General features: G+C 41.3%; 1 protein-coding gene across 1 annotated transcript; it reads left to right on the forward strand.

Annotated features, from left to right (window-relative positions):
- The first annotated feature begins 1,093 nt into the window (after positions 1-1,093).
- Positions 1,094-27,670, forward strand: MRPS5 (mitochondrial ribosomal protein S5). Its single transcript, XM_086879085.1, has 11 exons — positions 1,094-1,334; positions 2,540-2,677; positions 12,228-12,353; positions 12,660-12,893; positions 15,283-15,317; positions 22,109-22,199; positions 22,891-22,937; positions 23,566-23,623; positions 24,444-24,506; positions 25,595-25,731; positions 27,100-27,670. Exons 1-11 carry the CDS (start codon positions 1,268-1,270, stop codon positions 27,322-27,324), a joined length of 1,221 nt encoding a protein of 406 aa, XP_086735211.1. The 5' UTR covers positions 1,094-1,267; the 3' UTR covers positions 27,325-27,670.
- The last annotated feature ends 76 nt before the right edge of the window (positions 27,671-27,746 follow it).

A 27,746-nucleotide genomic window follows, 5' to 3' on the forward strand; every position in this document is an offset into this window, starting at 1 on the left:
ATTACTAATTGACTAATTACCAAGAGAATTATGTAACTTGTAGCCAATGAGCATTAACTCCTTGATTTTTGGAATATCACCGAGCACCCAGGTTTGTGCAACTCTGAAATAATCAATCAATGTCTGTCTCTCTCAAGTGTGTACTTATTGGCTTGTCCCCTGATTTTTGTGGTACTGTAACGAGAGCAAAACCCCAAACACCTCCCTGTTGCCAGTATTTATTCCAAGTATTGGGAAATGAAGCATTAACAACTTCAAAAGTGTAGTTCTGTAAAAAACGAGGTTCACATATTTTTTATAGAATTTAGAAGTTTAATAGAAAGACAATTAGGAGATAAAAATAAAGTACACAGATATGGCTGGGTGTCTCTGCATTCAGTCAAGAGAGCACACCTTACTAACAAAGGATTGTCCCTTAAAAACAGAACCCCACTACATGTTCATAAATTCTCATACATGATTCAAACATTCTCTTTAAGTTTTGGATGTTTCTTTGTTTAGTTTTTGACTCGCCCCCTTCTCAGTAAATCCATCTTCTTGGCTCCACCGAGTTTCATATTCCCTGATAACAGAAATGCAATAAATTCCTCCCCCAGAGCTCTGGTCACTGCTGTCTTCATCTGGATAAGATCATCTAAGAATTGACGGGGGATCTCTAACCATCTTTTTCAGTCTTTGGGTTATACAAACAAAAATAGTTCTTGCTTTAATACTGTGCCATAGCTCAACATATATGTATATTATACCACTATTTCTAAGTTTCATCAATAACAGAAGGAACCATATCAACCCAACGAAGTTTTCTGACCACATACATTTAACCTTCATTTCAGTATTTGCGAAAAGCCAATAATATCACATGTATCTATAACAGTTCGAACTATGAGACAGCAGTGGTGCTGGAAAAGAAGTCCCTAAAAAGAGTCTCTCCTAAAAGAGAGACTTCAGAGAACACAAGCCGGGACTGGGCTCCGCACACACGGACGGGCCCCGCCATGGCGGGCGCTGGGGACCTGCCGGGGCCTTTCCCTTTGGGGCTGCCTTCGGCCTGCCTGTGTGGGATTGTTAACGGTGCAGGAAGCGGCAGGGGCAGGGTGGCAGCAAAGGCTCCACTACAGCGGCAGCAGAGGCTTCAGCTGAGCGGCAGCCGCCGGCTTTCGCCTCTCCGCCCTGCTCTATCGCCAGCCGTTCCCTCGCTGCCCGCGCTTTGTCATCAGGCAGCGCGGGGCACCTCAGGACGGTGGCCGGGAGGGCGCTCGGGCCCGTCATGGCGGCGGCGGTGGTGGCGGCCGGCCGGGTGTGTGCCCGCGGCGCGCTGCGAGCGGCCTGGCGAGGTGATGGGGCAGGGCGGGCTGCGGGGGAACCTCCGCGGGCAGGGCAGCGGCCACCGAGCCGGGGGAGGCGGGGGGACATCCCTCAGGGCGAGGGGAGCGCGCTGAGGGTACCCACCAGGACATCATCAGTGTGCACATCCAGACATCCATGTGCACATCCAGACATCCATGTGCACATCAGACACTGAGGTGTGCGTGCACGGCAGCGCGGGTGAGGCTTTGCGGAGTCCCTGCTGCCTTCCCACGGCTCTGAGGTGTGACCTGCAGCCCCTGGTGCCTCCCCCGCTCCCGGGTTTCGCTGCGGGATCAGGGAAGTTTAGGTGGTGCCGATCTTCCTCATCCTTACAGGGTTCTGGGCAGGGCAGCTGTGCTTTTGGAAACCTGGATCGGTCACCCATCAGAGGAACGTGGGCAGTAACATCTGCCTTAAGATGATACAGTGACGTGGTTTGCTTTGTAATTCAGATTATTATTTTCTTCCCATTCTTTCTACCTTTCTCCTCTTACCTCATGGTGGACGTTTTTAGTCAATAGGACACCAAGTTGTTTTTCTCTTATTTTTCAATAATTTTTCTTTCTGGTTTTTAATCTTCTTCAGTCACTTTTCAAAACTCAGATGTATTATTTTTTTCCCCAGCAGGGGTTAAAGTATACTTAGAAGGAAGGGAAAATATATTTATCCTCTACAGTCCTCTAAAAACTTTCTCATCTTCCTTTTCTTAAACAAAGTCTAAGTAGTTAATGAATTTCAGGTCTCTTTTCATCCTCAAGGCAACCTGTAATGAAGTGGTGCCAAACTCTGATTAGATCCTGAACATTAAGAGGGGCTTGAAAACAGCCTGGTGGAGTTTCCTTAGTGGAGGGAAACATTTTCACAGTCTAGTCACAAGAATATCCTTAAAAAACCCCAACCATTTCTTGCAGGTAAACCAGGAAAAATAAAAGGCTGCAACTGCTTCTTAATAATTTATTGAAATGACTCTGTCAGCAATATGCTCGAAGCCTTCTTGCCTTCCTCTCTTTGTGACATTTTCTGTTGCAATGTTTTCCCTCCCACATTCTGCTTTGCATTTCAAGACAAAAGGTTCAAGTCTGATTCCCTTTGAAAATCACTGGCTTTTCTTCCCATGCATTTATTTGCAGAAAATACAGTTTCAAGGAAGGAAATGTGCTACCTATAAACACCTGTCTGTCTTTGTTCCCAGGGTTTGTTTCTGTGCCAGTGAAAGGGAGCTGCAGTTCCTACTCCAGCCTGGCATGGGAATTCCAGACACGGTGCTCCCTCTCTGCCCCCTGGACTGGGACAGTCGAGCAGTGCAGGAAGAGCAGTTTCTTCAATACAGGTAAGTCTTGAGTTGGATAAAAATTCCTAGCTGTAACAAGCAGGAGAGGGAAAGAAAACACTGCTTTGGAGAAATACAGTCATGAAAATCTGTGTATACTGACTTTTTTTGTATCCCCTGAGATTACAGCGGCAACTACAGATGTTGACAGAAGGATGTGCACAAAATCAGTTTATCATCTTTTAGTAGCAAACAAGGGTTTGCTTTTTGTCACAGTGGATCCATCTAATACATGTCATTGGATGGGAGGAGGAAGCAGCTTCCCCTCTGTTTCCTAGGCCTTTATTGAGAGTATAAATTGTGTGTTTATCCTCTAAATTACTTCTGAGCCCCAGGCAAGACGTGCTGTTCAAGCTGTGCTGCCTCAAAAGTGAAATTACTGAAATGCAAGAATGTGTTACACAAAAACTGTTGGTAGCAATCCTGTGGATTGTCTGGTCTGGTGCAGTGTTTTCCTCCAGTCCTGAAAGGAGCTTCAGCCATGCTCACCATAACTGAGGAATGATGGCTGTTTAAATTCACACTCAGGACTGTCAACTGAGGTAACTGAGGGGCTTTTTCACCTGCTTTGTGGTTCCTTATCCTATCCCTCAGGGGAAGAGGAGAAATGGTAAGGATGCAATCTCTGGCAGAGATAACTGCAGCAATTAGAGAGTGAAAATTTGATTTTTAAAACCCATAGAATTTAAGAGCTCTGCAGAATCAGGCTTTCAGAACTGGTGGTCTCTTCCTATTCTCAACATCCAGGTGACAGAATACTGCACCTGTTTTCTTCACATCTGCTAAAGAAAAGGGGTTAAATAGTCAGGCTGGGCTTGCTGCTCATCTTATCCAGTAAATTTTGACCATTGACTGATTCCAGGTAATTGAGGGTAGAGAGGTTTCCCAAAGACTTGGGAAAGGCTGCAGTGTGACCTGCAGCCTCTGCATGGAAAAGGCTTTCTAAGGATGCCACCTGCAGGAAAAACTCGTTTAGACAAGCAGCAGCAAGATAGGAATATGTAAGAAGCCACCCTCTGTTGTTATTTTGTTTATCTTAAATGGAATGTGTAGCACCACAAGTGATTGCAGTGTGATTAGAATTTGTAGGTTAGATTATTTCCTTAATTAGGCTTGTATTCATATTCACAAGCTCTGGATGAGCTTTGTTTTACCAGGAACTTTTCCAGGTGTCTGGTTAAATGACTGAATTAAAAATATTTGCTGGGATGGCATCCGCACTGTTTAGTAAAATTTTATATATTTAGGCAAACTACCTAAAACTATTGGCTTATTCAATAATGTGCAACAACCTGGAAAAATGCAAGTGTACCTCCTTTACATATTAAGGAGAGACAGTAGCCATGAGATTCAGAAGACTCAGGGTTTTGTATTTCAAAGTAAAATTATACTGGGAACACTTTCTCTTACAGAAGTAAAAAGCAAAATGTTCAGAATTCAAATGAAGTGGATACAAACAGTATAAATCACTCAAATCCTTAGCAGTGCAGTTGCTCCAGAAGTGGCAACATTTAAAATGCAGATATGACCATTTTATGTGAAATAGCTGTCAAGAGAAATGTCAGCCAAATGTCAGGGCTTTGTGACTGAGAAAGGTGACTGGATTTTTTTTTTTCTCTCATTAGTGAATGCTTAATTATCTTCCATCATTCCTTGGGTAATATTACAATGCTCTTGTTAGTAGGGTCATCTGTACCTTCAACATGACTATTATTTTTAATTGTTTGACTGGTTTAAATAGAAGGAATTATTTAAATAGGAGGAATTGCAATTATCCTAGGCATTTATCTCTGATCCTTACCCAGATAGTTCTCTCCTGCAACCCTGACACAAAAACATGCAGAGAGATTTCTTCTTATATTTTAGTGAGTTTTTAATGAAATAGTATAAAATTATCTTCTTATTCCAGGCTTATTCTTTCCCCTTTCCACCCTCCTGACCATGGGAAGCAGTTCAGTTTTCATTTACTGGTTTGGCTGTCTCCCAGCCTTAGGAATTATCTTTGACCCCAGACATCCAAACCAGCCTGATTTTCCCAACATCCATTATGTGTCCAAGTGCATGTGAGATAAAGAGCTTTTATTTGATACTATATAAAAATCATACTGTCCTACTCACAGTTAATTCCGTTAGCTACCCCTGAGAGCCGTGGGATCACAGAATGGTTTGGGTAGGAAGGACCTAAAACAGCATCTTGTTCCAAAGCCAATTCTGTGGCTGGGGACACCTTCCACTGCTCCTTGAGGCTGCTCCTTAATTACATTTTGTATCATGTTTTTGTAGTTTTATGTGAGTTTTCTTTGGGCTAAATTGTTCATTTTGACAGCCATGTCGAACTCAGTGTTCAGAATTGAAAAAATACTTACTTACTCAATTTTTAAAGAATTTTTCTTCAAGTATGAACATTCCAGATAAATAATTACAGAGCTGCCTCTTGTCATTATCATTGGTACCATAAGAAGAGTTTTGATGTTTCAGCATTAAGGATGTAAAGAGTTACATCTGTACAACTGCTTTTTAAATTTATTTTTTTTTTCCTTTTACAAGGGAATTGTCTGTATGTTGAAAAATAGTTGGTTAATTGCTTTCAGTCAAAAGAAAGGGGACTAAATGCCTTATTGTTAATCGTACCTGGAGAGGCATTCTATTGGGTTTTGATTTGATTGGGGTTTTTTTTACAGTATTTACTTTGATGGTTTTATGGTATTACTTTTCAAAGGCATTTAGGGTCTGATTTTCATTTTGTTTTGAGGAACTGAACCAAGCCAAAGGTGTTTAGTTTGCAGACCTCACTGAAATGTCTCTTCTCCATATCCATCTGGTGACACTGAGGTATGATAGTTACTAAAAATAAAAAATTAAAGCTTTAATAATCAAAGCAACCTTCAAAAGATGGTAGCATTTACAACAACATATACTAGCTATATTTAATGTCCTTGGTTTTTCATAAAAGGTTATTAAAAAAAAAAAAATACAATTTCTCAGCTGCTGGGATTGTAGCTGGATTTATTCAGGGTTTGAATTGAGACTGACAATCAACCTGACAATCCCACATCTACAACTTCTGCTGACATAGTGACAAATTGCCAGTTTTAGAAAATGTGAAATTGTAATCTGAGTGCACTGTGGAAGTGTGCTCGAGGTTTTCAGTTAAATGGAGTTATTTCCTGTGTCAGTGGAGCAGTGTGAATGTATCTTCTGGAATATTTTCCAGGTCTGGGGTTTTGTTGTACTGTCAGGATGCAAGTTTTGTTTCTGGATTTTGAGGAAAATGCCCAAAACTTTCCCATTCTATCTTGGGGGAAAAAATAATTAGAATATAGATGTCTTTTTCTGCCAACAAATTTGCAGACCCACCTAAACAAAATTTTTATGCAATCCACATAATTGGAGCTTTTGCATTTTTTAACAATGTTATTAAATTACTATGAATAAGTAGGTAGCCCCAAGAGCTTCAGACTTGTATTAACAAAATCAAACACAGATAACACCCTCAGGAGATGCCATCTGCAGAGGGTGGAGGCAGAATTGCAAACAGGAGCATGTATTTTGCTTAAGTAGCCCTTTTTTTAATGGCCTCACCGAGGAGGTGGAGATTTTTGTTTTGTCCTTATCTTTCAGCAGAGCTCAGTATCAGATATGCATCATGTGCTGCCATTTTAACAGGCTGAGAGGTCTCTTTTGAGAAAGGGTCTGTTTCTTTGAAGAAAACAATGTTTTGAGTGTGGTGATTTAACACACTTGAGAATAATCTGGCCCTATATCTCATTTCTTACAGATCTTACAGATCCATGCTTTTCTGCTCGTGGGCCAGGGTTAGACAGGAAATCAAGAAACTGATGTCATATGATGGCAGACAGTGGCATTTCAGAAGTGAAGTGGCAAAAGCAGTTCTCATTTGGGATGAGCACACTGATTTTGATGAGCCTGCTGTAGATTCTCACATGTTAAAAGTAATCCCTCTGGTATTAGTATGCCATTGTTCCATTTTTCTCTCATTATTAAATCTCTTTGTATTGTCATCTGCAGAATATTCCCTTTTGAATCATGGAGGAGAGGATTCAACCTAGAGTTATACATTTTCCATAAGTAACTTTACAAAGCCTGAATAGGTCTTGGAACTAAAGACTTGCACGTTTAAAACTAAGAGGAAAATATATTAGAAACATAACTTCTCAGGGATAACAGATGGTATGAACTGAGCTGACAGTTTCTGAACAGTATATGAGTTCAGCTGAAGATGATTAAGGTGTATAAAGTCAAACTCCATCTTTGTTTTGGATGGTTCACTGCTGTTGTTTTGGAAGTAGGTTTCTAATGTAATTGTGAGAATGACTCCAGCCACTCGTAAGAATTGAAGTTGAATGTTAATACATGCAATTGGAAGTGACATCTAAATTATTTGAGTCATGTTCAGCCACTGCAATGAGTTGTAGGTTTTGCTCTTAAGACAGCTGCTCTGTGTATGTTTTTTTCCTAGCACCTTTACCCTAAATGCTTTGTAGTTAAGGATATTGTTCTTAGGCACACTTTGTAAGAAGGTGGAGAGAGAATATCATAAGGCCTAGATTTAAAAATACAGTGGAGCACTCCTTTTCCTAACCTAAGCTACTTGAATTGCAGTTCTTTGCTAAATCCTGGTTAGAGTAGTTCATGGAGCCTGCTTTGTGCCAGCCTCTGTCCTAGGAATCATTTGAGTCCCTCAAATCAGAAAGTGTGTGGGTCTCCAGGTTCCAGATAAGTGTGTTAAACTTCTGGATTAAATAAAGGGGGTAAGTTAATTAAATTAAAGGCCTGCATCCAAGAAGAAATGTCTCATTGTGGTCATTAAGCAGCAGTATATAGATGGTAATTTGTCATTAAATTTATAGTAGAATATGTTGCAGCACATTCTCTGCTGGTTCATATTTCATATGCGTGAAGCATTTTTTTCTAAATCTTGTTTATATTTGGAGATGGTGGCAGGTTCATTGGTGTCTGGAGAAGGAATGGGATTGGAATATCATACCTTGTAAGATTTCATCTGTTAATAAAAGTGTGTATTCCAGGCTGAAACTTGGAAGAGAATGTGATTCAAAAGACCTTACTGAGTTCCTTAAGGTAATACAGCTGCACAGATGTGATGTGGTTAGTGGACAACAGTGCATTGAAAGAAGCATATTTATTCTAATAAGCCCTTTAGTCTTTTTATTATGTCAATATTAATGTCTTTGTTTCTCTGCTGCTGTGCTGCCACAGGCTATTTGTCACCAAAAATCTTAGGAAAAGATTACCTGTATTTGAAAGAAGTGAGCCTACTTAGCTCTTTTACAAAATTGATTTTTTCTTCTCTTTTTACTCCCTTCAGTTTTCCAACTGACTGCTCTTTGTCTTTCTTTGTATGCTCAGCAAGCTGTGAACTCCTCTTGCAGGAGACAAAGAAATCTGATTTTAATCTCTGTTAATGAGTATCTAGGATACTGGTTTCTGATGGGGTTTACAACAGGTCATTTAATACTTGGGGTTTACTGAGGTGTGGCTTGATATTCATCTGATAAATACCTGTCTCATTCCTGATATTCAGGGATAATATAAAAAGACACAAACCCAAATCCTTTCCAGAATATTACAAATATTTTTCTTTTTTTCTTTTCAGAAAAAATACTTTTCTGTAGATTAAACAAAATGGAGTGATGTCACACAGACTTTCTGTTGGTGGTTGTTAGTGATCAGCTTGCATAAAGCATGCTTTCAGCTCAGTTCAGTAGTGGATCTTTTTGTAGTCTATAAAATAAAATCTTACAGATGACACTTTTTCCCCCCACTCAGTAGCTCTGTGCTTTTGGGTAACTGACTAAAAAAGTGTAGTGGCTTTTATGACTGGTTCTATTTCAGCTCTTGAGGAATGCTTGCAACACCCTGTTTTGCAAAGGCAAAATAAAACAAGCCCATAAATCTCAAAAGACCCTGCATATCTGCTGTGATGTCTTCATTCCAGAACATCTCTACGAATGTGAAAGCAGTGCAGCAGTCCTCCTTTCCATCTGGAGTTACTTCCTCCAACTCATCACATTTCTCCTGCCTATGTATGTGCTTGCTAATCACCTTGATGCTTTGCTGTCAAGTCAGATTGACCTTTCTTACACACAGATTTCTATTTTCTCCAGTGGTGTGTTGTCTGTCTGTCATAAGCAGTGTCCCCAGCATTGTAATCTTCCTGATGACAGCCTATCCCTTTCATTTCCCATTCTTGTCACTTTGTCTCAAAATCAGCGTGATGCCTCCATCCTATAAAGAACTCAGCCCTGCAGCCTGCAGGCTTCTGATGTGTTTCATTAAATGCAGCTGCTTTCCAAACACATGATGGTATTAGTATAGACTGATTAAATGAACTGCACTTTGGGACCAAATGTGATGTTTTCATCTGGTTCTAATTTTGTCAGAATTTGTGCAGTGCTTGAGGCCAGAGCTTGACTCGGCCTGACCCGTTCTTCATGGTTCTCTTGGCATTGAGCATTCTCCTTTGGTGCAAGACAATGTCCTTACTCTGTGACCTTTGCTACTTTCCTCTGTTGGAGTTAAAGTGATCTGATTGTATGTATATTTGGAGTGCAGCTCAAAGTGTAGGATTTTTTTTGGTATTACCAGCTCCAGATCTGCTCTTTTCTCTCAGCTGCCTGTTGCTGCCCCTCTGCAGTCTCCTTTGTAGCTGTTACAACCCGTTGTGAAGTCACCCAAACTGCAGATTGTGGGACTGTTCCAGCTTAAAAATAGCCTTGCAAAGAAAAACTTAAGTACCTTTATTGTGATTCCATGTTTCCAAGCTAGCAGGATTATCATTTTTAAAAACAGGATTGCTAGTTACACAATGTTTTCTGAATAAGCTAAGAAGCTTAACAGGATTGATGATCAGCCTTCCACCTAATGCACAGCCCCATGTTTCACTTAGCATGAATTTACTGAAAAATGCATTACCTACTTACTTTGCTTTTTTCTCCCTCTGAAAAAAAAATGCAGTAAGGAAGTAATGCATTTTTATATAAGTTTTTGTTGGTTTTGGTGTGGTTTTTTGTTGGTTTTTTTCCTCTCCCCCCACATTTATCTCACAGCTACATACATTGGTGTGTTGTAATCAGCTGGAAGGTTTTTAGTGGCTGACAGTTCAGACATTGGGTTTAAGCCAAACCTCTGGACATTGGGGTTCACTTGAATGTTTAGAAAAGAGCATGTAATTTCAGACAAAAACTTCTTGTTTACAGGGACTAAAGCCTACCCAGGAGCAAATTCAGTTCTTGCCTCACAGCATATAAGAAGTGAGATAAACTGCTGTTATCCATGGGCATTTCTAGTGGTCTGTAATACACAGATTTCCACTTGTTTGCAGTAGAACCAAAAACCCCATTACATGTTTTGCCTGTTCATACACATGAATGTGAATACACATTGGGTATGTAGTGACTTTGAAGGCCGCTCTGCTCTTGGCTGTCTTGAGGTAACACTATTTTGTAGCTCCCTGGACTTGCAGAGTTGTGTGTCCTTCCTTTCAGTGTGTACTGAGCTTTGATTGCTGGGATGAGGATTCTCAAAAAGGAATCAGTTGTGCTTCCTACTTGGGAAAAGATATTTGAGCCAATAGGTGTGTGTCAAACTCTTGGAAGAACCACCTTGACACCTTAAACAAACTTAATACAAAAATAAACCTGGGCACTTAGTGATACCTCTGGGCATCCTGGATTGTTTCTGTCCCTCACTGTGTTATTAGCATGGCAGAGCTTGCCCAGTTCCAAAGCATTTGGAAAATGAATCTCTCAAGTGCATTAATCTGAAAAGAATGAATTGCTCGTGGAAAGAGGTAGTGATTTTATGGTTATTTTAATTCCCCTGGTTAAAAGTGTTTACTTTTTTTGCCTACTTTAAATAAACAAAATCAGTTTGTAATCAGGGAGACAAGATTTACACTGCCATAGTAACACTGCCCCTGGGTCAAGCACATAATAGCATTAATCTGCAAACAGAACCATGGTGATGCTTCTGCATTCTGGCTGGAGGGATGGGCAGGGAAGAACCTCCTGAAATTCAACCAGGGCAAGTGCAGGGTCCTGCACGTGGGGAGGAACAAGCCCAGGCACCAGCACAGGCTGGGGGTGACCTGCTGGGCAGCAGCTCTGCAGAGAAGGACCTGGGGGTGCTGGTGGACACCCAGCTGTCCATGGGCCAGCAGTGCCCTGGGGGACAAGAAAGCCAAGGGGATCCTGGGCTGCATTGGGAACTGCATTGGCAGCAGGTCAGGGAGATGATCCTGCCCCTCTACTGAGCCCTGGTGAGGCCAGTCTGGAGTGCTGTGTCCAGCTCTGGCATCCTCAGGGCAAGAGAGACACGGAGCTCCTGGAGAGGGTCCAGCAGAGGGTGACAAAGATGATGAAGGGACTGGAGCACCTCAGTTCTGAGGAGAGGCTGAGGGAGCTGGGCCTGTTCAGCCTGGAGAAGAGACACTGAGAGGGAACCTCATCAATGTCTGTCAGTGTCTGCAGGGAGGGGCCCCAGGATGGACCAGGCTCTGCTCGGCGGTGCCGGGCAAAGGGACAAGAGGCAACGGGCAGGAACTGAGGCTCAGGAATGATGAGGAACAACTTTCCTGTGCAGTGCCCGAGCTCTGGGACTGCCCAGAGAGGTTGTGGGGTCTCCCTCACTGGGGATATTCAAGAACCATCTGGACACCATCCTGTGCCACGTGCTCTGGGATGGCCCTGCCTGAGCAGGGAGGTTGGACCAGATGACCCACAGGGTCCATTCCAGCCTGACCCATCCTGGGATTCTTGAAATATTATCTGTGGTATCTTTTCATATAATCAGTTTCTTTTTGGTGTGCTTTTTTCTTTCGGTTTTCTTTTGCCTAAGCTGCCGTGGTGTCCTGTATTGCCATCAGCTGGGTGAGTAGGAGTTTGCAGTTAACTACTGAACATTTCCTAAGCCTCGCTCTCCTGTGCTGGGTGAAGCACCAAGGCAGTGCATGGTCCTGGCCACAGCCACTGCCTGAGGAGTCCTGACAGTGCCAGAGCTCTGTGATGATGTTGTTAAAGTGTTTTGTATTCCTTCCTCCTTACATTTCTTTCCACTTAGACAGGCAATAAGTGGAACATGATATTTTCAGAACTTTTTTAGGGGTGATTTAAGTTTGCTGTCATTGATCGATGTCCTTGGATAAGGACTTCAAGGTATTGCTGCTCTGAGTTACTAAAAAATTACTTTCTTTTCATGACCTGGAAATTAATACCTTGCTGGTTACTTATTAGGAATATTTGTCTTCAAATTAATTTTGAAAAACCTGGTAAAAAACATGCACTTGGCTGTGTGCCTCTCTCAGTGCAGTAATCAGGAGTAGAGGCATATCTTTGCACCAAATACATGTGCACAGAGTAGGAAATCACTTTCTTGGCAAGGCAGTAATGCTACAGTTTAAATTTCAGCAAAGATCAAACAGGTTTCAAGTTTGGGGTTGTTTTTCATTCACCTTCAGTTTCCAGTGTAAGCTGTACTTGAATATAACTTAAGGACTTTTTTTTTTTTTCAGTGACTGCTGATCAGCTATGGAAAGGAGCTTTGGCAGAGACTGGTGTGGGAGTAAAGAAAGGAAGAGGAAAGAAAAGGAAGAAAAAGCTAAGGAAGAATCTGAATAGAGGCCAGGAGATTGGTGAAGGTAGATTCACAAATACAAAGTGAAGACATGTCTTGATGTTTTTCATGTATAGTGTTTCTTGATTTTGTAAGTGGACAAAATTCTCTTCCTTTCTGTGATGTCAAACTGCTCGAGATATTTTTGTGTTTAAAGAAAAAAATCTTGATTTGATTATTTAATGTTGGTTTTGCTTTTTCAGATATGAATTCTGCATCATAGAATGCATTTGAAATACATGAAAATTTTCCATTTTGTTGCATTTTTCCTGAGTGCAGAGTTGCAATCCTAATTTGGAGCAAAGCATAATTTTTCTCTGCTATTTTTAAGGACGTTCTGGTTTCCTCTGGCCTGGTCTCAATGCTCCTCTGTTGCAAACTGGGAAAGTGCAGGAAGTTGCCCAACGAAAAAAAGAAGAACGGGAGAGAATTCAGACTGAAATTATTCAGCAGAGAGATACATGGGAGAAGAAAAAGAAAATAAAAATCAAGAGAGAGGGAGGATGGAGTGGAAAGTGTTGGGGAGGTATCATTCTGGATCCTCCTGACCCTGGTCCAAATGGAGGTAAGGAAAACAATTATCCTCTTCCTCTCCCTTAGCCTTTCTGAGGGGGCACTTGGAGAAAGTGAGATCCAGATTTTCCCTGTGATTGAAAATTGGTTTTGCACTTTGTCCCATGCCCATACACAAGCAAACTAAATAAAAGAGCAGGTATTGCTAACATCAGTGAAATTTGTTAAAGCACTGCTTAATTTCCTGTAGCTGTTACAGACTGTGTGATTTTATGTGGTATCACAGAGTACTGTGTTATGTCACAGACTTACAGGAGTCTTGAAGGATGGAAATGTTTTTCTGTGTCCAGCATCAATTGATTTCAGTATGAAATATAGTCATGTTTTTTTAATAGTTTCTTAAAGGATCCTGTGGGATAAATCAATCTTTTTAAAATTGTAGTTCAAATAATGAAATAGGGTTAAAGATTATGTTATTTGAATGTAGCTTTTAGAAGCAGCTGCAATAAATAACTATCATAATAACTATAACAGTTAATTTTTTGTTTCCTAAGTAGTTCAGCATAGTGAAACTAGAGCTCTTATGTGTACAGCAGAGAGGTGACTTTTTTACAGTGCTTTTATTCAGACTACTAGAGATTCTATAGTAGCTTTAACATTTAGAAGCCTAGTCTTTTTCAACTAATTAAACATGAAAAAGACTCAACTCCTGTTGGGCTGAGTTTTTATTGTGGAATTCTGCTTATTGACATCTTTCTGTACACTTTTATAGTAAGAGGAGCTAAGAAAGGTGATATTTTCTAGCACTGCTTGCATTTCATTTTGCTACCCTGAGAGCAAATATTCCATGGAAGGCAGTGATGTGGCAGTGGACTTGGCTAACTGTCACTGAATCTGTCAATGTAAAAATAGGAGATTTGAGAGATGAATTGTTCCAAATTCCCCATAAGTCAGTGGTGGAACATGGAGAAGTCAAGAAAGTGCCATGTTCCATACTGTGAACACAAAACTGTGTTGAGTTTATCCCACTAAAAGAAGTGACTGCTGTTGTAAACAGTGTTTAAGCATTTGTGAACTTTACCTTCTGGTGTTTTCCTTGGTTTTGCTTTTGGCTGGAACTACTGATGTGGATTACTTGCATTGAAGTTGGCTGTGTGGAGCCTGTTCTAGTCAGACCAAGTTTGCCAAAAAGAGGAAAGGGCACTGCAGTCAAAATAGGAGAATGAAGCTGTCAGCTTGTGTTATAAATGTGTTTGAGAAAAAGCAGTTTCTGATTAGCATGCACTGATTTCCTTTTGATCTGCTAAAAATGTCGGGGAGCTTTAGGCCCCCACAGCTCTTTCAGCACCTTTTTATTCAGAGGATTAATGATTTTGCAGGGGAACTGGGACATTCACTGTATGCAAAGCAATGTCAAGGTGATAGGAAGAACAAGCTGAAACTGCCAAACCCAATGAATCCTTTTGGCCTGGGACTGTGGCATGATTGGATTCCCTGGTGTCACTTCCTGTGCCAGCTAGGAGCAGAGAAAAAGCAGCATTTTCCACTTAGAAATCAAATTCCTTTTCTCCCAAGTTTACAGTGTTTCTTTAGCAGCTGAAGAGCTTCAGAGGGAGCAGGGAGTGCCTGCTGGGATTCATATCCTTCCTGTGAGCTAGAAATCTGCTTTGTGTAGACTGGCATGTCTCTAACCTGTGCCAAGATCATATTTATAAACATCTTGGAGGTTATGTGTAAATGATAAACCAGTCTTTGGTGGGGGACTGAGGCCCCAGTTCTACACCATTACATGCTTTTAAGCTTTCCTACAGCATCTCTCTGTAACTACTCCAAATAAAGGTTTTCTGTGTTACACTGAAATGCTCTTGTTCATGGGGCAAGTTGAAAAAGCAAGAGGTTGTAAGGACTACGGTTATTTAAAGTGGTTGTGTATTGTTTTGTTTCATGATCCCCCTCCCCTTTCTGGAATTTCACAAAAGTGTGGATAAAGAAGTATTTGCAGTTTCATAGAATCACTGAATCAAAGAATAGCTTGAGTTGGAAGAGACTTTTTACAGGTCATCTAGTCCAGACCCCAAATTTCTTTGAATCCCTGTGAATTTTATGGTAAAAGCTTCAGAATATTATGAAAAATATTGGATAATACTTTAGTCATAATGGAAGTGACCCATCTGGTGATTTTAGTGATTAACAGCTTTTGCTCTGTATATGTGAAACTTGAGGTTTATTTGCAGTTTTAGAGCAGTATTTAGGGAGGAAGGCAGTTTACACTGCTGGTTCAAATTACTCTTATCTTACCTTCTCTATTTCTTGCTGAGACTGCTTTATAAAGGACAGCTCCATAGCAGTTGTGTCCTTCTTAATTTGTACCACCTGCAGGGGGGGTGTGCTGGTAGACAAGTAACACAAGGAAATGTAACACTCTGCTTTTCTCCCAACAGAAACTTATGAAGATTTTGAAGCAAGAGTCATCGAGGTAAGCATCGCAAATCTTTCAAGGGACTTTGAAGAATTATTACTACTTTTTATTGACCTTGCAATTATTTAAAAAGTCTCTGCTTAGTCAGTATTATAGCAGTAGGAATCAGTTTGGTTTTCTGTTTCAGCTGCGTGACATGTACAAGCACAACCTGTGAGAAAGTGAGTTACTTTGTCTCTTCAGTGGAGAGAGAAGGGCTAGGAGAAACATTTTCTTAACAAAATAGCCTGATTCTCAACAGCTCCTTGTCTGAAAGTTGAAAGATTAATCAGGCAGCTCAGAAGCTGAGCTACCTGACAGCTCTACTCCAGAAGAGCATCTGAGGCTTCTCTCCTGTCCTGATGAATGTGCAAATGGGTTTCCTTGTCCTTGATTATCTTTCTGCATTTTGCTGAGATGACCATCAGTTGAAATTCTATCCAGTGGCTTGAGTGTTTTCTAAATAAATCCAAATCTTTGCTTGTGGGTTTTAGTATCTCCTGAGACATGGAAGACAATGATGCTGTACTGTAATCTCAGTCTGGGTAATTAAAAGTCATGAGTTGGTTTCTATATATATATTTTTTTATTCCTGAAGAGGGGAAAGATGTAAACTCTTTTAGATGTCTGCTGTGAAAAGGATAAAAAGCAATGGATATAAATAAAAAGCAATGGATATAAATAAAAAGCAAGGTAAATTTAAGACATAAAGAATGACTTGCAAATGGGAATTTGAATACTGGAATGGATTGAGGGTAAATGGAATGTCTATCATTGGATCTTTATAAAAACTATTTAGATAATCTGTCAGAAGGGATGGGGAGACAAAATCTGTGACATGTTAACCCATTTTCTTATCTCAGTGGGTTTTTGGAGTGGACTGGGCCACACTATGGGCTTTGACTGATGCAGCAAAGACCATTTGGAGCACTTGGCCTTTAGCTGAGTCTGTGTTTGAAGGCCATTTGTAAAACCTGAATTGCACAGGATCTGTTCATAAAAGAAGTGATTTTTGTTCCCAAGCCCTGCAGCTGGCAGTGTCTTCTGTGACCTGAAGGGACACACTGCAGAGCAGGGAATGTTGATCTGCTGCTGTGCCATGCCACAGCTGACTCTCACTTTGGATGCTACAGCAGGGGAGTTTGCCCTTTTGTACTGGCAGAATTATTTACAAACAGCAAAGCTGAATTGCTCTGCAGTGGTTTCATGTGCTTTAGAAATCTGTCTCAATGCTTTATTATATTTGAGTAATCAAAAAGCTTTTAGAAGCAGGCTGGGGCTGTGCTGTTACATGAGATTGCCACAGATGTGAACTGAGGAAGTGGAATGCTTTTGCAGAAAAATAGCAGCAGCAAAAATTCTCTGTTCAAAATCAGCAGTGAGCTCAAGATAATTGAGTCTTTCAATTTTCTGATAACAAGTATGAGTTTTGAAATAAATAGATCATTTTAGCATTCCTGGCTGAAATAGGTGAGAGACATGCTGCTATTTCTGGATGTGTTTTCCATTATCTTTTCCTTCACAACAGTACAGGAGATTAAAATAATGTTTGCTGGGAAGTTGTGCTTCACAGCAAGAAACTCAGAGTAATTTTTAAAGGACTGCCTTATGAACAAAAATATAATAGACCTTTTCTGTTGTGATTATGCTACTGAAAAGGCTGTGCTGTTTTGCTAAAAAAAGAACTTGCTTATTAAAGTGTTTTCTTATAATGTAGAAACATAAAAGCTGTAATTTGATTTCTCCTGACTGATAAATAGAGTATAGACAAGCGCAGATTTTCATGTCAACTAGACCTAAAGTTGTCACAGAGAACTTGGGCTAACTATTTCTTACTTTCCCTGCCAGCCTGAGGCACATTTCCTATTCTACTCATATAAGAGATAAGAACAATCTCTTCAAATAGAACTGATGGTAATGCTTAACTGATGTCTAACATAGTATAATCACAGTGGTAATTAAAATCTACAGGTGCAGCTGACATGTGCCATTATTATTTTCACTGGAAGGCTTCATTTCATGTGTCATCCGCCCTCAGATGAATTTTTCTTTTATTTTTCTCCAAAATGAACACGGTAACATAACAAAAAAAAGTAGCCTACATGACATCCTGTGCTGTAATAGTACTTGCCTTGTAGTGCAATTAAAATTAGAAAGTGAGACCTTGTGCTCAGTAGGGCCTGAAGGCACAGAACATGAGGTTAGTGGCCCTTTGAGTCTCTCATTAAGGGGACCTTTCTTAAGGAGCAGATAAAGTTGTAAAAAATGCCCTTTGCAAAAGACAGACCTCAAAGGGGTTTTCTCCAGCACTGAAATTGCCTCCTGCCAGTTGTGAAAGCTGTGCTTGGTGATCACTTACTGGTTTGTTCATGCTTTTTTGTTTCCACTGCCTGCTCCTGGTGAAGGCAACTGGAAGAATTCTGTGCAAGCACTGCTGCATTTAGCAGGGTCAGTGCAGCCTTTCCAGTGTCAGAATAGCTCTGGCTTTGAGCCAGGTGGTTCAGGTATGGTACTATCATATTTAAATAAGTAAACAGAAACACTCAGAGATTTGAGTGTTGAACTACCCATTGATGTCATCCAGCTTGGAAATGGGATCTGTGCCATTGCCATGAGTTTGAGGACTGGGAAGAGCTGCCAGACACACAGGATAAAAGGATGATGGCTGCAGGAGACAGAAAGCTCTGGGTGGCAGTGGGTGCTTTTATTCCTTCCTGGACATCTTGTTTGCCTTGCTGCTCTCACTTGGACATGAGGGAGCTGCTTCCCAGCCTACATCAGGCCTCTTCTTGGCTCAGCTTGGTAGGCTTGCTACTTTTGACAAAAAGAATATTCTTTAATGCACAGCCTTAACCCTTTGTTTCTTTTTATAAGTCATTGGAAATAGTTTCTGCGAAGAGTGCAGAAAAAAAAATGGCTTGTGAAAAAGAAATGCTGCATGAATTACAGTGTCTGAGATCTGTTGTTTGACAGCCTTGACTGAAAAATTATATGGTGTAAAGGATACTCTCTGAGTAATAATTTACTTCTAATGAGATGTTGCCTCAAGTACTTTTTGGGGTATTTGTAGGCTCTAGATTTTGCTTTTAGAATACAAGGAAGTCTTCTGTTCCCTAGCTGATACTAATGGTGTCTTTAGACTGGCAATGAAAGTTTCAGACAGTTTTTAAGACAGCACTTGAAGCAACCTGTCACAGGAAAAAATAAGAGGTCAGAGCTGTGCACTATTTCTGATAATCTTGGAGTACTCAAAGATTTTGGCCTGCCCTAAAAGTAGAGTTTAGGAATACTAACCTCAACTGGTTCTGTTTAATGAATACTTGATGATTTTTACCTCTTACCTGTCAGCCTGTATGGAAGAAATAACTGGCATTTGGAACACCCAGAAGCTTTTGAGTGACTTTTAATTGGGCATAATCATGGTTCATCCTCTGAAAAGGAAAAAAAAACATTTCAGATGCAGAGTGACTTTGAGGATGAATTATTGGGAGGTCAATCCAAAGGATCTCTACTCAGGTGAGAGAGGAGAGAGAGGAATAGGACGAGGTTCTTGGTGCTGCTGGTGTTCATGTGAGTGCTGTTCATTTCTGTTTGTGTTGGCTTGCAGGATTCAGTGTGGGATTGCATTCCCATCTTTCTCTAAGGGTCCCTGGATGGGGAGAGCATCTCCTCCTCTGAGGTGCAAGGTTAAGGACCATTTCAGTACAAGCACTGCAGCTGAGGGATGTTCTGCCATTGTGATACAAATCTGCTGTGCCCTTGGTGCACAGAATGCTGATAGGGACATGATGTAGCTAACATGGGTTTGTATAAACTTTGTAATGACAAGTTTGTTACTCAATTCTTTTAGATAACTGTATTCCCAAACCTTTTAGCTGTGCCCCTGACCCTCTCTAGGCTCATTTGCATGGAAGTGCTTTTCCTTCAGTGCTGCAGCCTGCTCTCATTTTACCTCACTTCCCTTGCACCTTGGAGAAGTATTGGGACCAGAGGCTTTTATCCCATGAGGGGATCACTCTGTGCAGCCACTTCACTGCACAACAGCAGCAGAAGAGTGACAGTGTCAGGAGTGGCCTAGAGGTGGCAGCTTCCTAGAAATCATGACTAGAACAGGATTTCTAGAATGGAGGGATTCCCAAGGACAGTCAAGCTGGCCAGTCATTCATTTGACTTTTACAGAAACAAAACCTCCAAGGAAGTGTTGGATTTTGACCCTTTTTCTAACCAAGTGCAACAGCTGAAAACATAATAATGTTTAGCAGCCTTTCTTAGAGCTTAACTTACTTCCACATTGTCATTTCTCCTCTTAATAAATGTTTGAGGTGGTTTCATTTTGGTTTTGAGGTGCTGCTCTTCCCTCAGTTCTAGAAAGAAGGCTGAGTTTGCAGTGTTTCACCACTGGATGGTGGATACAAGGAGACAATTAATTTGAGGTGCATTGTGATTTAGGCTGAGCATGTGTTGCATCTGCTTTCAAAATTTAAAAATTTGCTTTCAATCTAACTTGAGTGGCAATCTGATAATAGGGGTGGTTGTGTCTTGGTTTCAGTCACTTTTCAGAGGCTGTGCTGTTTTAAAAGAGTGGCAGAGAAGCTCCTTGTGTGTGTCTTTATTGCCACATTCTGGAAAGGGAGAGGAACAATCCATGAACAGTTTTCTACCAACAACACATCCTTTATTTTTGACATGCTGACTCTATTTTTGTACAGGTACCTACTGAGATTGTCAACAGAAGATGAAAGTGTGTGCAAAGCAAAAATAGTATTCTCTTGATGCTCCTGGGGAGATGACTCTGCTTCACTCTCTTTTCTTCCATTATTATTCTGCATTTTCTCTGAATAGCCCATTTACACAGGCACTTTCATCTTATGGGGCGTGGTTTTTTAGCTTGTTCTTGTCAACGGTGAGTTTGAAGAAAGGAAAATGGCTTGGAATAAGCAATTGGCAAGGCTGATACTTCTTTAGAGTGCTCTCTAGAATGTATGGGCACCTTGAATTGAACAGCATCTTTATTTTAATGAAAGAAAGGTGAAATTTTTGAAACTCTAACCATAATCTGTACCTAGGAAGGCACTGGAACTTTGGGGGGGGGGATTGTTGGGTTTTTTTGTTTGGATTGCTTATGGTGAATTTTCTTAAGAATATTTAAACCATGACCAAGTATTTTCTAATAATCCACTTTCAGATGTATAACACTACAGCCAGAGTAGCTTGCTGAAGGATTACATAAAGGGAAAAGGGTTTTTATATATGCTATGTATTACCTTTTTATACATGATATATAATTCATGTATTACATGCAGCATATAAACTGTATGTCTGTATTTAAATAAACATTTAGTTCAATACAGAAGCAAAACCAAGGGAACTTGAACAGATGGACAAAGGATCTGAGATTGTTGTCCCAAAATTGGATTCTCTCACCCAGTGTGCAAGAAGCCAATCCACACACAGTTGAGCTATTTGATTTATTTATAGTTCTGCTCCAACAGGGGTGCTGTGGGTAAAGCTAGCACACTGAAAGCCAAAAATGCAAACATACTTATACAGCTTGATAATTTACAGCTCTGCATAATGAATCTACATCACTGCTTGGCTAAGCTGCTCCTTGCTTAGCTGTCTCTCACCTGGATTTAAGGGCACAGCACATTCTGAATTCATGTTTGTTGTTAGAGGTCTCCACTCACACCAGCCTCAGCTTCAGAGGCGTGGTTTTCATGTCAAAATGAGCCAAGTTCACCAAAGGACAAAATCTGAAGTATTTCTAAACCCCAGCAGTCCAAAGCTGGTTTGGGCTGACATGTAACCAGTCTCTTCCCCTTATCTCATTGTTTCAGTGACCTGTTGCCACATTCTGCATTCTCTAGTTTAAGTTGTCTTCCCTTTTCCCAGAACATGCTCTCCCTCCCACCTGTACATCTGTCTCTTTTCCACTCTGGGGTACGTTAGACCATGTAAGGTGGGGGCCTGTCAAGCAGTCACTTGCTTGTGGAATATTCTGAGTTGGAAGGGGCCCATCAGGAGCATCGAGGTCAGCTCCTGGCCTTGCACAGAACACCCCAAGGATCACACCAAGTGCCTGAGATTGTTGTTAAAATGCTTCTTCAATTCTGTCAGGCTTGGTGCTGTGACCACTGCCCTGGGGAGCCTGTTCCAGTGCTCAACCACCCTCTGGGTGAAAACCCTTTTCCTCATATCCAACCTAAACCTCCTCTGACTCAGCTTCAGGCTAATTCCTTCTTCTTCCCCTCTCTTGAATGGAATATCCTTTCAGCAGCTGTCATCTCTGTAATGAGACTGCCTTCTGCAGCATGCAGATTTCAGTCCTAAGTTTTAATTCATGTAAAGCAACAAGAGACCTGGAGCAGCTCCTGAGAGTGCTTCTAAAATAGGATAAAATATATGGGGGGCACTTCAATATTGCTGTCACTTTCTCAGTATTAGTATTACTTTCCATTTTTTCCCTATGTTTTCTCATCATGCTTGAAATCACACATGAAGCTGGCAGCATTTGAGCATTATCTGTTGTGCACCTGAACACTGCAAGAGTTATTTTCATTGAGGTGCACTGAGGAAACTTTGTCTCTGAGTGTGGATTTTTAACAACCTTTATGTATTTAATGCCTTGAAGCCGGTGTCCCACTGCAGATGCTACCCATTGACAAAGACAGTATAGATATTTTAAGTGTATTCTACAGTTTTTGGCAAACTTGACTCTCTTCAAAAATAAATAAGAAAAGCTAACAATACCCAACCCATTTGGACTATGTGCAATAACAAGAAGCTTTGTGTTGATTTTTTTTCCTCAGGTGAGAAATGTGTTTTGTATGAAGGCAAAGGAAGGCCGGAAAAAATCAGTACGTGCCTTAGTGGCTGTTGGGAATGGTAAAGGGGCTGCAGGTACGTGCTCTTACTGTATGTACAAGGCAACAGCTGATGATGGCATATTGTGTGGGAGCTTTAATGAGACAGCTGTATTCATGGCCAACCAGAGTTTTGCTGAACTTTGCTTATGTGAAAGATTCAAGGCCTCGTGTTTTCCTCCAGCTGAATTTTGCTTGCACTTGGGAGTGGAGGAAAATTTATAAAGAGAGGAAGGTGTGGTTCTCTTGCAGAAAGATGTATTGCTCTGAAAAAACTCTTCCTGCCACTCCTTTGGAAAGCTTCTTCATGGAATGTGTTATCACTGCAATCCAGATGTCCTAATTGGTGGAACTGAAGTTGTCCCAGGCTTTTTTTCTTCATTCCCTTCTTTATTTTTAAACAGAGTGGACTGTTTATTTTTGTCTGAAGAGCACTACTACTCAATTGTTTGAAACAAAGTTTGGTCAAACACACAATAACAGCATAAACCTTTTTTTTTTTCCCTTTGACAAGCAGTTGGCATCCAGAAGTTAGGTGTTCATAACTCCTAAACTGTTTGTCTCTGTGATTTTCTCTGAACCACTTTCTGAGTATCATCTGTGCACTGGAGCAGAAATTTAAATGCTAAACATGGCTGTGAAATTTTCTATTTTTTTCCACTTTTCTTTCCAAAGGTCATCTACATCATCTGTTTCTCAGCAATAAAATGCCTCTTTCTGTCTTGCAGGTTTTGCAATAGGGAAGGCAGGTGACAGGACGAATGCTTTAAGGAAAGTAAGTTGGTTGAATTTTTTTCCTTGATGACAATTACACTTATGGGTTTTTTTCCCTAATAATCAGTATAATTTGTAGTCTTTGCAAAGAAGTAAATCCATGTGTTTGCTTTGTCTCTCTTGATACAGATAACCACTGAATGATTTAGGTTAGAAAAGCCCTTTAAGGTCATCCAGTCCAGCTGTTGCCAAGTCCACCCCCAGTCCATGTCCCTCAGAGCCCTGTCTGCACATCTCTCAAACACCTCTGGGGATGGTGGCTGAGCCACTTCACTGCCAGCCTGTTCCAGTGCTTGGTAACCCTTTCAGGGGAGACATTTTTCCCATCTAAACCTCCACTGGCACAACTGGAGGCAATTCTTCTTCTCATCCTATCACTTTCTACCTGGGACAAGAGACTGACCCCCACCTCACTTCAGTCTCCTTTCAGGTGTCTGTAGGGAGCAGTAAGGTCTCCCCTGAGCCTCCTCCAGACTAAACATTTTCATTTCCATAGAGTTTAGATGGGGAAAATCTGTTTTCCTAAGTTGTTTTTCTTTTTTTACATCTAATTACTGAATAAGGGTAAATTGCAAATGGCTTAGCAGAAGAATTCAAGAAGAAAAATGTTTTCTGCTTTTATTCCCTAGGCAAAGAATAAAGCAATAAGCTCCTTGCACTTTGTAGAGCTGTATCAGGACCACACAAGTAAGTATTATTCTTTCAGTGTAAGCACTGAGTATACCAGCTGCTTGCAACTATTTGCAAAGTATAAAAAAAATGTTAAATAAAGTTTTTCTGATCTGATGCATTGTATTACAATTCTTGACAACCTGGTCTAGTTGAAGGTTTCCCTGCTCATTGTGGAGGGGTTGGACCAGATGACCTTTAAAAGGTCCTTTCCAACCCAAACAATTCCATGATTCTTAAAATTTGGATACTTAATGCATAGTACTTCAGGCTCTTAATAGCAAGATTAGATCTTTTCTGGCACACTTTGAGTTAAGGGAGTCAGGTACTGTCAGAGCATTTTTCTTTACAGTGAACTCCTGTGCTTTTCCCCTTTCTGTGTCAGAGGAGATGATTCCCTGTGACTCAGTCCTTGTGTGCTGACCCAGCAGCCAGGGGAAACCTGGACTGGAGGGTCAGCCTGATGTTTCCTGGTAGTTTTTTTTTTTTAGTACTCTGTGTGGAAAATCCAAGAATGCTGATGCCTTGGGGGCAATCTTAGCTTAAAAGCTAGATTACTAAAAAAATACGAGTTAAATTGTATCATGTGAGCTCAGTTCAAAACCAAATGAGGCTCACTGGAGGCACACCTACCTATTTTTCAATAGTAGCATAGTATTCACAGGTGTTTCAACACTCATAATCTATTCCAGAAATTTACCTAGACTAATCCTCCGCTTTAAAGAAGTCAGGGGAGAGTAAAGCCAACTTCACAGTTCAGAAAAAAAAAAGGTACTAGCTAAAGCTTTTCTAGAAGGAGGAATTTATCTGTAACACCTTTTTTTTCCCCCCTCTCCAGTTTACCACGACATTTCTGTGAAATTTAAAAGGACAAAAATCCGCATGAAGAAACAAAACAAAGGTAATAAAAGAAGTTTAAGTTTTGAAGTTTTAATAATTACTGACTGGTATTTATTTGATGAGCTTAAGTAGTGTCTAGTCTACCATGTTTTAAATGTTGAAAATGATCAGTCATCTTTCTTTAGAAATACCTACTGTTGCTGACATGGCTTTGCTCTTGCAATTTGGGATTTGTCCTTTTTGCACTGGTGGGAGCTCTCTCACTCTTCCTAAGTGTAATTCCTCCAGTTCTCAATTACCAAGGTGTGGGCCTTGGTCCTGCTCCACCCACTGGTGGGTTTGTATAGAGCTATAAATTCCCACACCCTTCCCACTCCAGGTCTCCCGTCCTTTACAGCCTTGGTGATTGTGAAGTCAGTTTGATCTTCCTGGAAGTGGCACCTGAAGTTTCCTGATAGCTCATCAGTTAGGGGGAGTGTTTTTTTCTTTTCCTTGTGTCTTTGGGTTTTATTTTGTTTCTGGTTTCTCCTTTCTCCCTCAGTTTCCTAGTTGACAAGGTCTCCAATCAGATAACCTCACTAGAATAAACATTCTAGCCCTTTTCCAGCCATTTGATCCCAAGGATGTATTTCTTTTTGTGTCCTCTACTCAGCAGCAGCAAGACAGTCCTGCAGTTTTTAAAGATCACTAGAGATAAGCCATGTGAAACAAACCTCTCTGGAGCAAAAGTAGACTCCTCAAAAAAAATAACTTCTCCACTGAAACCTGGCAAGTCTAAGAAACTGTTTGCAGTTAATGCCAATGTACTACAGTTATGCATTGGAGCTGATATAATCTCCATCTCTGTGAGGGAGATGGATGCAGATGACACATAAACCTCTGTTGTGTTTGTGGACTTTGAAATGTGTTTGTTTCTCCTTCACTCTGTGCCACTAAAATCATGACAAAGTATAATCATTCATTGCTGGGCCAGGAAAAGGGAAGTGATGCCTCTGCACAGCCCCTGGAGCCATTTTTAACATCTAATGTGTTCTAACGTGCTGGGTAACAAAACTAGTGAAGAAGAGATCTCAGTGCTCTCTTCTGAGTAAGTTGTGTGCTTACAAATAATCACACAATGCTCATTTATGTTTTTTTTTTATTCCCCAGGGTATGGTCTGCATTGCCACCGAGCCATTATCACCATCTGCAGGCTAATTGGCATTAAGGACATGTATGCCAAGGTCACTGGATCCAAAAACTTGATTAACATCACCAGAGCTCTCTTTAGAGGCTTGACCTTACAGGTGGGTGCACTCCTGGTGCCCACTGGGTTTGGGGACAGAAGGGGTTGGTTGTTGTAATAGTTTGTGGGCAAACAGTTTATATTCCAGGTTTAAAGTGAAGTAATCTTACAAAGAGCAAACAAAATCAGCAAAGGGGGTAATTCCTCAGCAGTTTCATGGAGTTGTCCAGTCAGGAATAGCTGTAACTCTGCCTGTTCCACAGCCAGGTGTCTGCAGGGGACATCTGAATTCCTGGGCTTTCATTTGGTCTGGTTTTGGTGACTATGGCAAAATCCTGGGCAGAGGGAATTGTGGGCCAGGTTTGGTCACTGCTGCTTTTTGTGTTCCAAGCTCTCATTGCACAAGGGCTGAAGCCCCAGCTGCTTCTACTGCTTCTTGTAATTGAGATCTCTGAAGTCAGTCAGGGAGGTGCTCACAGTGGAGATGTCTGTCTGAGCCAGCTGCCTGGAACTGATGGAAAAGCTCCAACATGCACCATTTCATCCTACTTCCTTTGCACACCAGCCTCAGGATGAGTCAGCCCTCTGGAAATTCCTGGTTATCCCATTTGTTTGCAGTTTTGGTGGCTGCCAGGGTCTGGCTGCTTCCATTCCCAATGCAGCCCTGCAGAGCTGTAGCTGTCAAGGCTGTCACCCTGTCCTGGCCAATGTCATCAGTTCAGCCTCAGGAGGTGAGGGGCTTGTGATCCTCTTTGCCTGGTGAGTGTCACAGACCTCACAGCTTAGCAGTACCTCAGGGCAATCAGACTTAAGGGAGCCTGGTGTTGTATTTTCAGTCATTGTCTCAGAATCTTCCAGAGAACGAACAGAAGAAAGGCCTGCTGTATAAATTACTGCTTTTGGAATTATGCACTTGATATGTTTTCTTCACTGCCCTGAGTAGGAAAAATTTCCTGTCACCTGTAAAACCTGAGTGTTATCAAAACACCCTGTAGGCAAGGGAGAGGTAGAGTTGAAAATAATGTTACATTTATATCTTTATGTTAGCTAATGCCACTGTCTGGGCAGTAACAGGCACTTTTCTGTTGTCACAGCAAAATTTATATCCACATAAAGATAAAAATGTTCCTGCACAGTACTAACATCCCAACAGGCATGTTTATGAACAGGATACATCTTTCCAGAAGCAGGTTCCTCTGGGATGACACTGTGGGGCTGATCAGTGTATCTGAGGTCTGGCTATCTGAATTTTTGCCCACTAAGATAAGCCTGACAAGTCATTTCATTTACACAGTGCTTAAACTCTTTCTTAGGAAATTACTTTTTGGGATTTTTTTCCCCTTCCCCACATCCCATGTAGATTGTTGCCTGAAGTAAAGCCACACTGTGCATCATTGTTTTGGTTGTCTTTTCCCTGTCCTGCTGGCAGGAGACTCACCAGCAGCTGGCAAACAAGAAGAGCCTCTACGTGGTGGAGTTCCGGGAGGAGCAGGGCCCTCTGCCCATCGTGGTGGCCCTGCCCGAGGGAACTGTCCGTGAGGAGCCTGAGCCTGAGGATGAGGTTCCAAACACAAAGCTGGAGTGGAGGGAGGTGAAAGAAGCCCAGGGAATGTTGAAATCTCCCTGGGCAAGTGTCAGACGGGCGGCGTGCTGACAGCTTCGGTCCCTCTGTGGCTCCAGCTCAGGTGCAGCTGGGAAAGCCTGGCTCAAGACAGGGTGTCTGGGCTTGAGTTTCAGGGGAGGGCAGCAGGAGCTGTCTCGTGCCATCTGTGTCACTGCTGCCATCCAGGAGCACTGTTTGCTTTCCCACCATTCCCTGACCACTGTCTGAGTGGGAATGTTCAGATGGAAACAGTGAACATGTCTTCGGCTTCAAGCCTGCGTTGACTCCGTTCCAGAAGATGGTTTGTAATCGAGAGCTCCCATGTTCCTTTCACAAGTTCTTGGGAAACTGTTGAAAATACAAGATTGTGAAAGCAATAAAGAATCATCAGAGTGGGTTTGTTTGGGTCCATTTTTCTGTTTTTGTTTTTTTGCAGAACGCTGGTTCTAGGAGATGCTGAAGCGAGCAGCAGT

Source organism: Cyanistes caeruleus, chromosome 2 (assembly GCF_971803275.1).
Source record: "Cyanistes caeruleus chromosome 2, bCyaCae1.hap1.1, whole genome shotgun sequence".
Lineage (NCBI taxonomy): Eukaryota > Metazoa > Chordata > Aves > Passeriformes > Paridae > Cyanistes > Cyanistes caeruleus.

What these genes read in the sequence shown, in the direction of transcription:
- MRPS5 (XM_086879085.1), top strand. Translation starts at nt 1,268, where the DNA reads ATGGCGGCGGCGGTGGTGGCGGCCGGCCGGGTGTGTGCCCGCGGCGCG. An exon ending in GCTGCGAGCGGCCTGGCGAG is followed by an intron (nt 1,335 to 2,539) that starts GTGATGGGGCAG and finishes CTTTGTTCCCAG; the next exon opens with GGTTTGTTTCTGTGCCAGTG. An exon ending in GGACGAATGCTTTAAGGAAA is followed by an intron (nt 22,938 to 23,565) that starts GTAAGTTGGTTG and finishes TTTATTCCCTAG; the next exon opens with GCAAAGAATAAAGCAATAAG.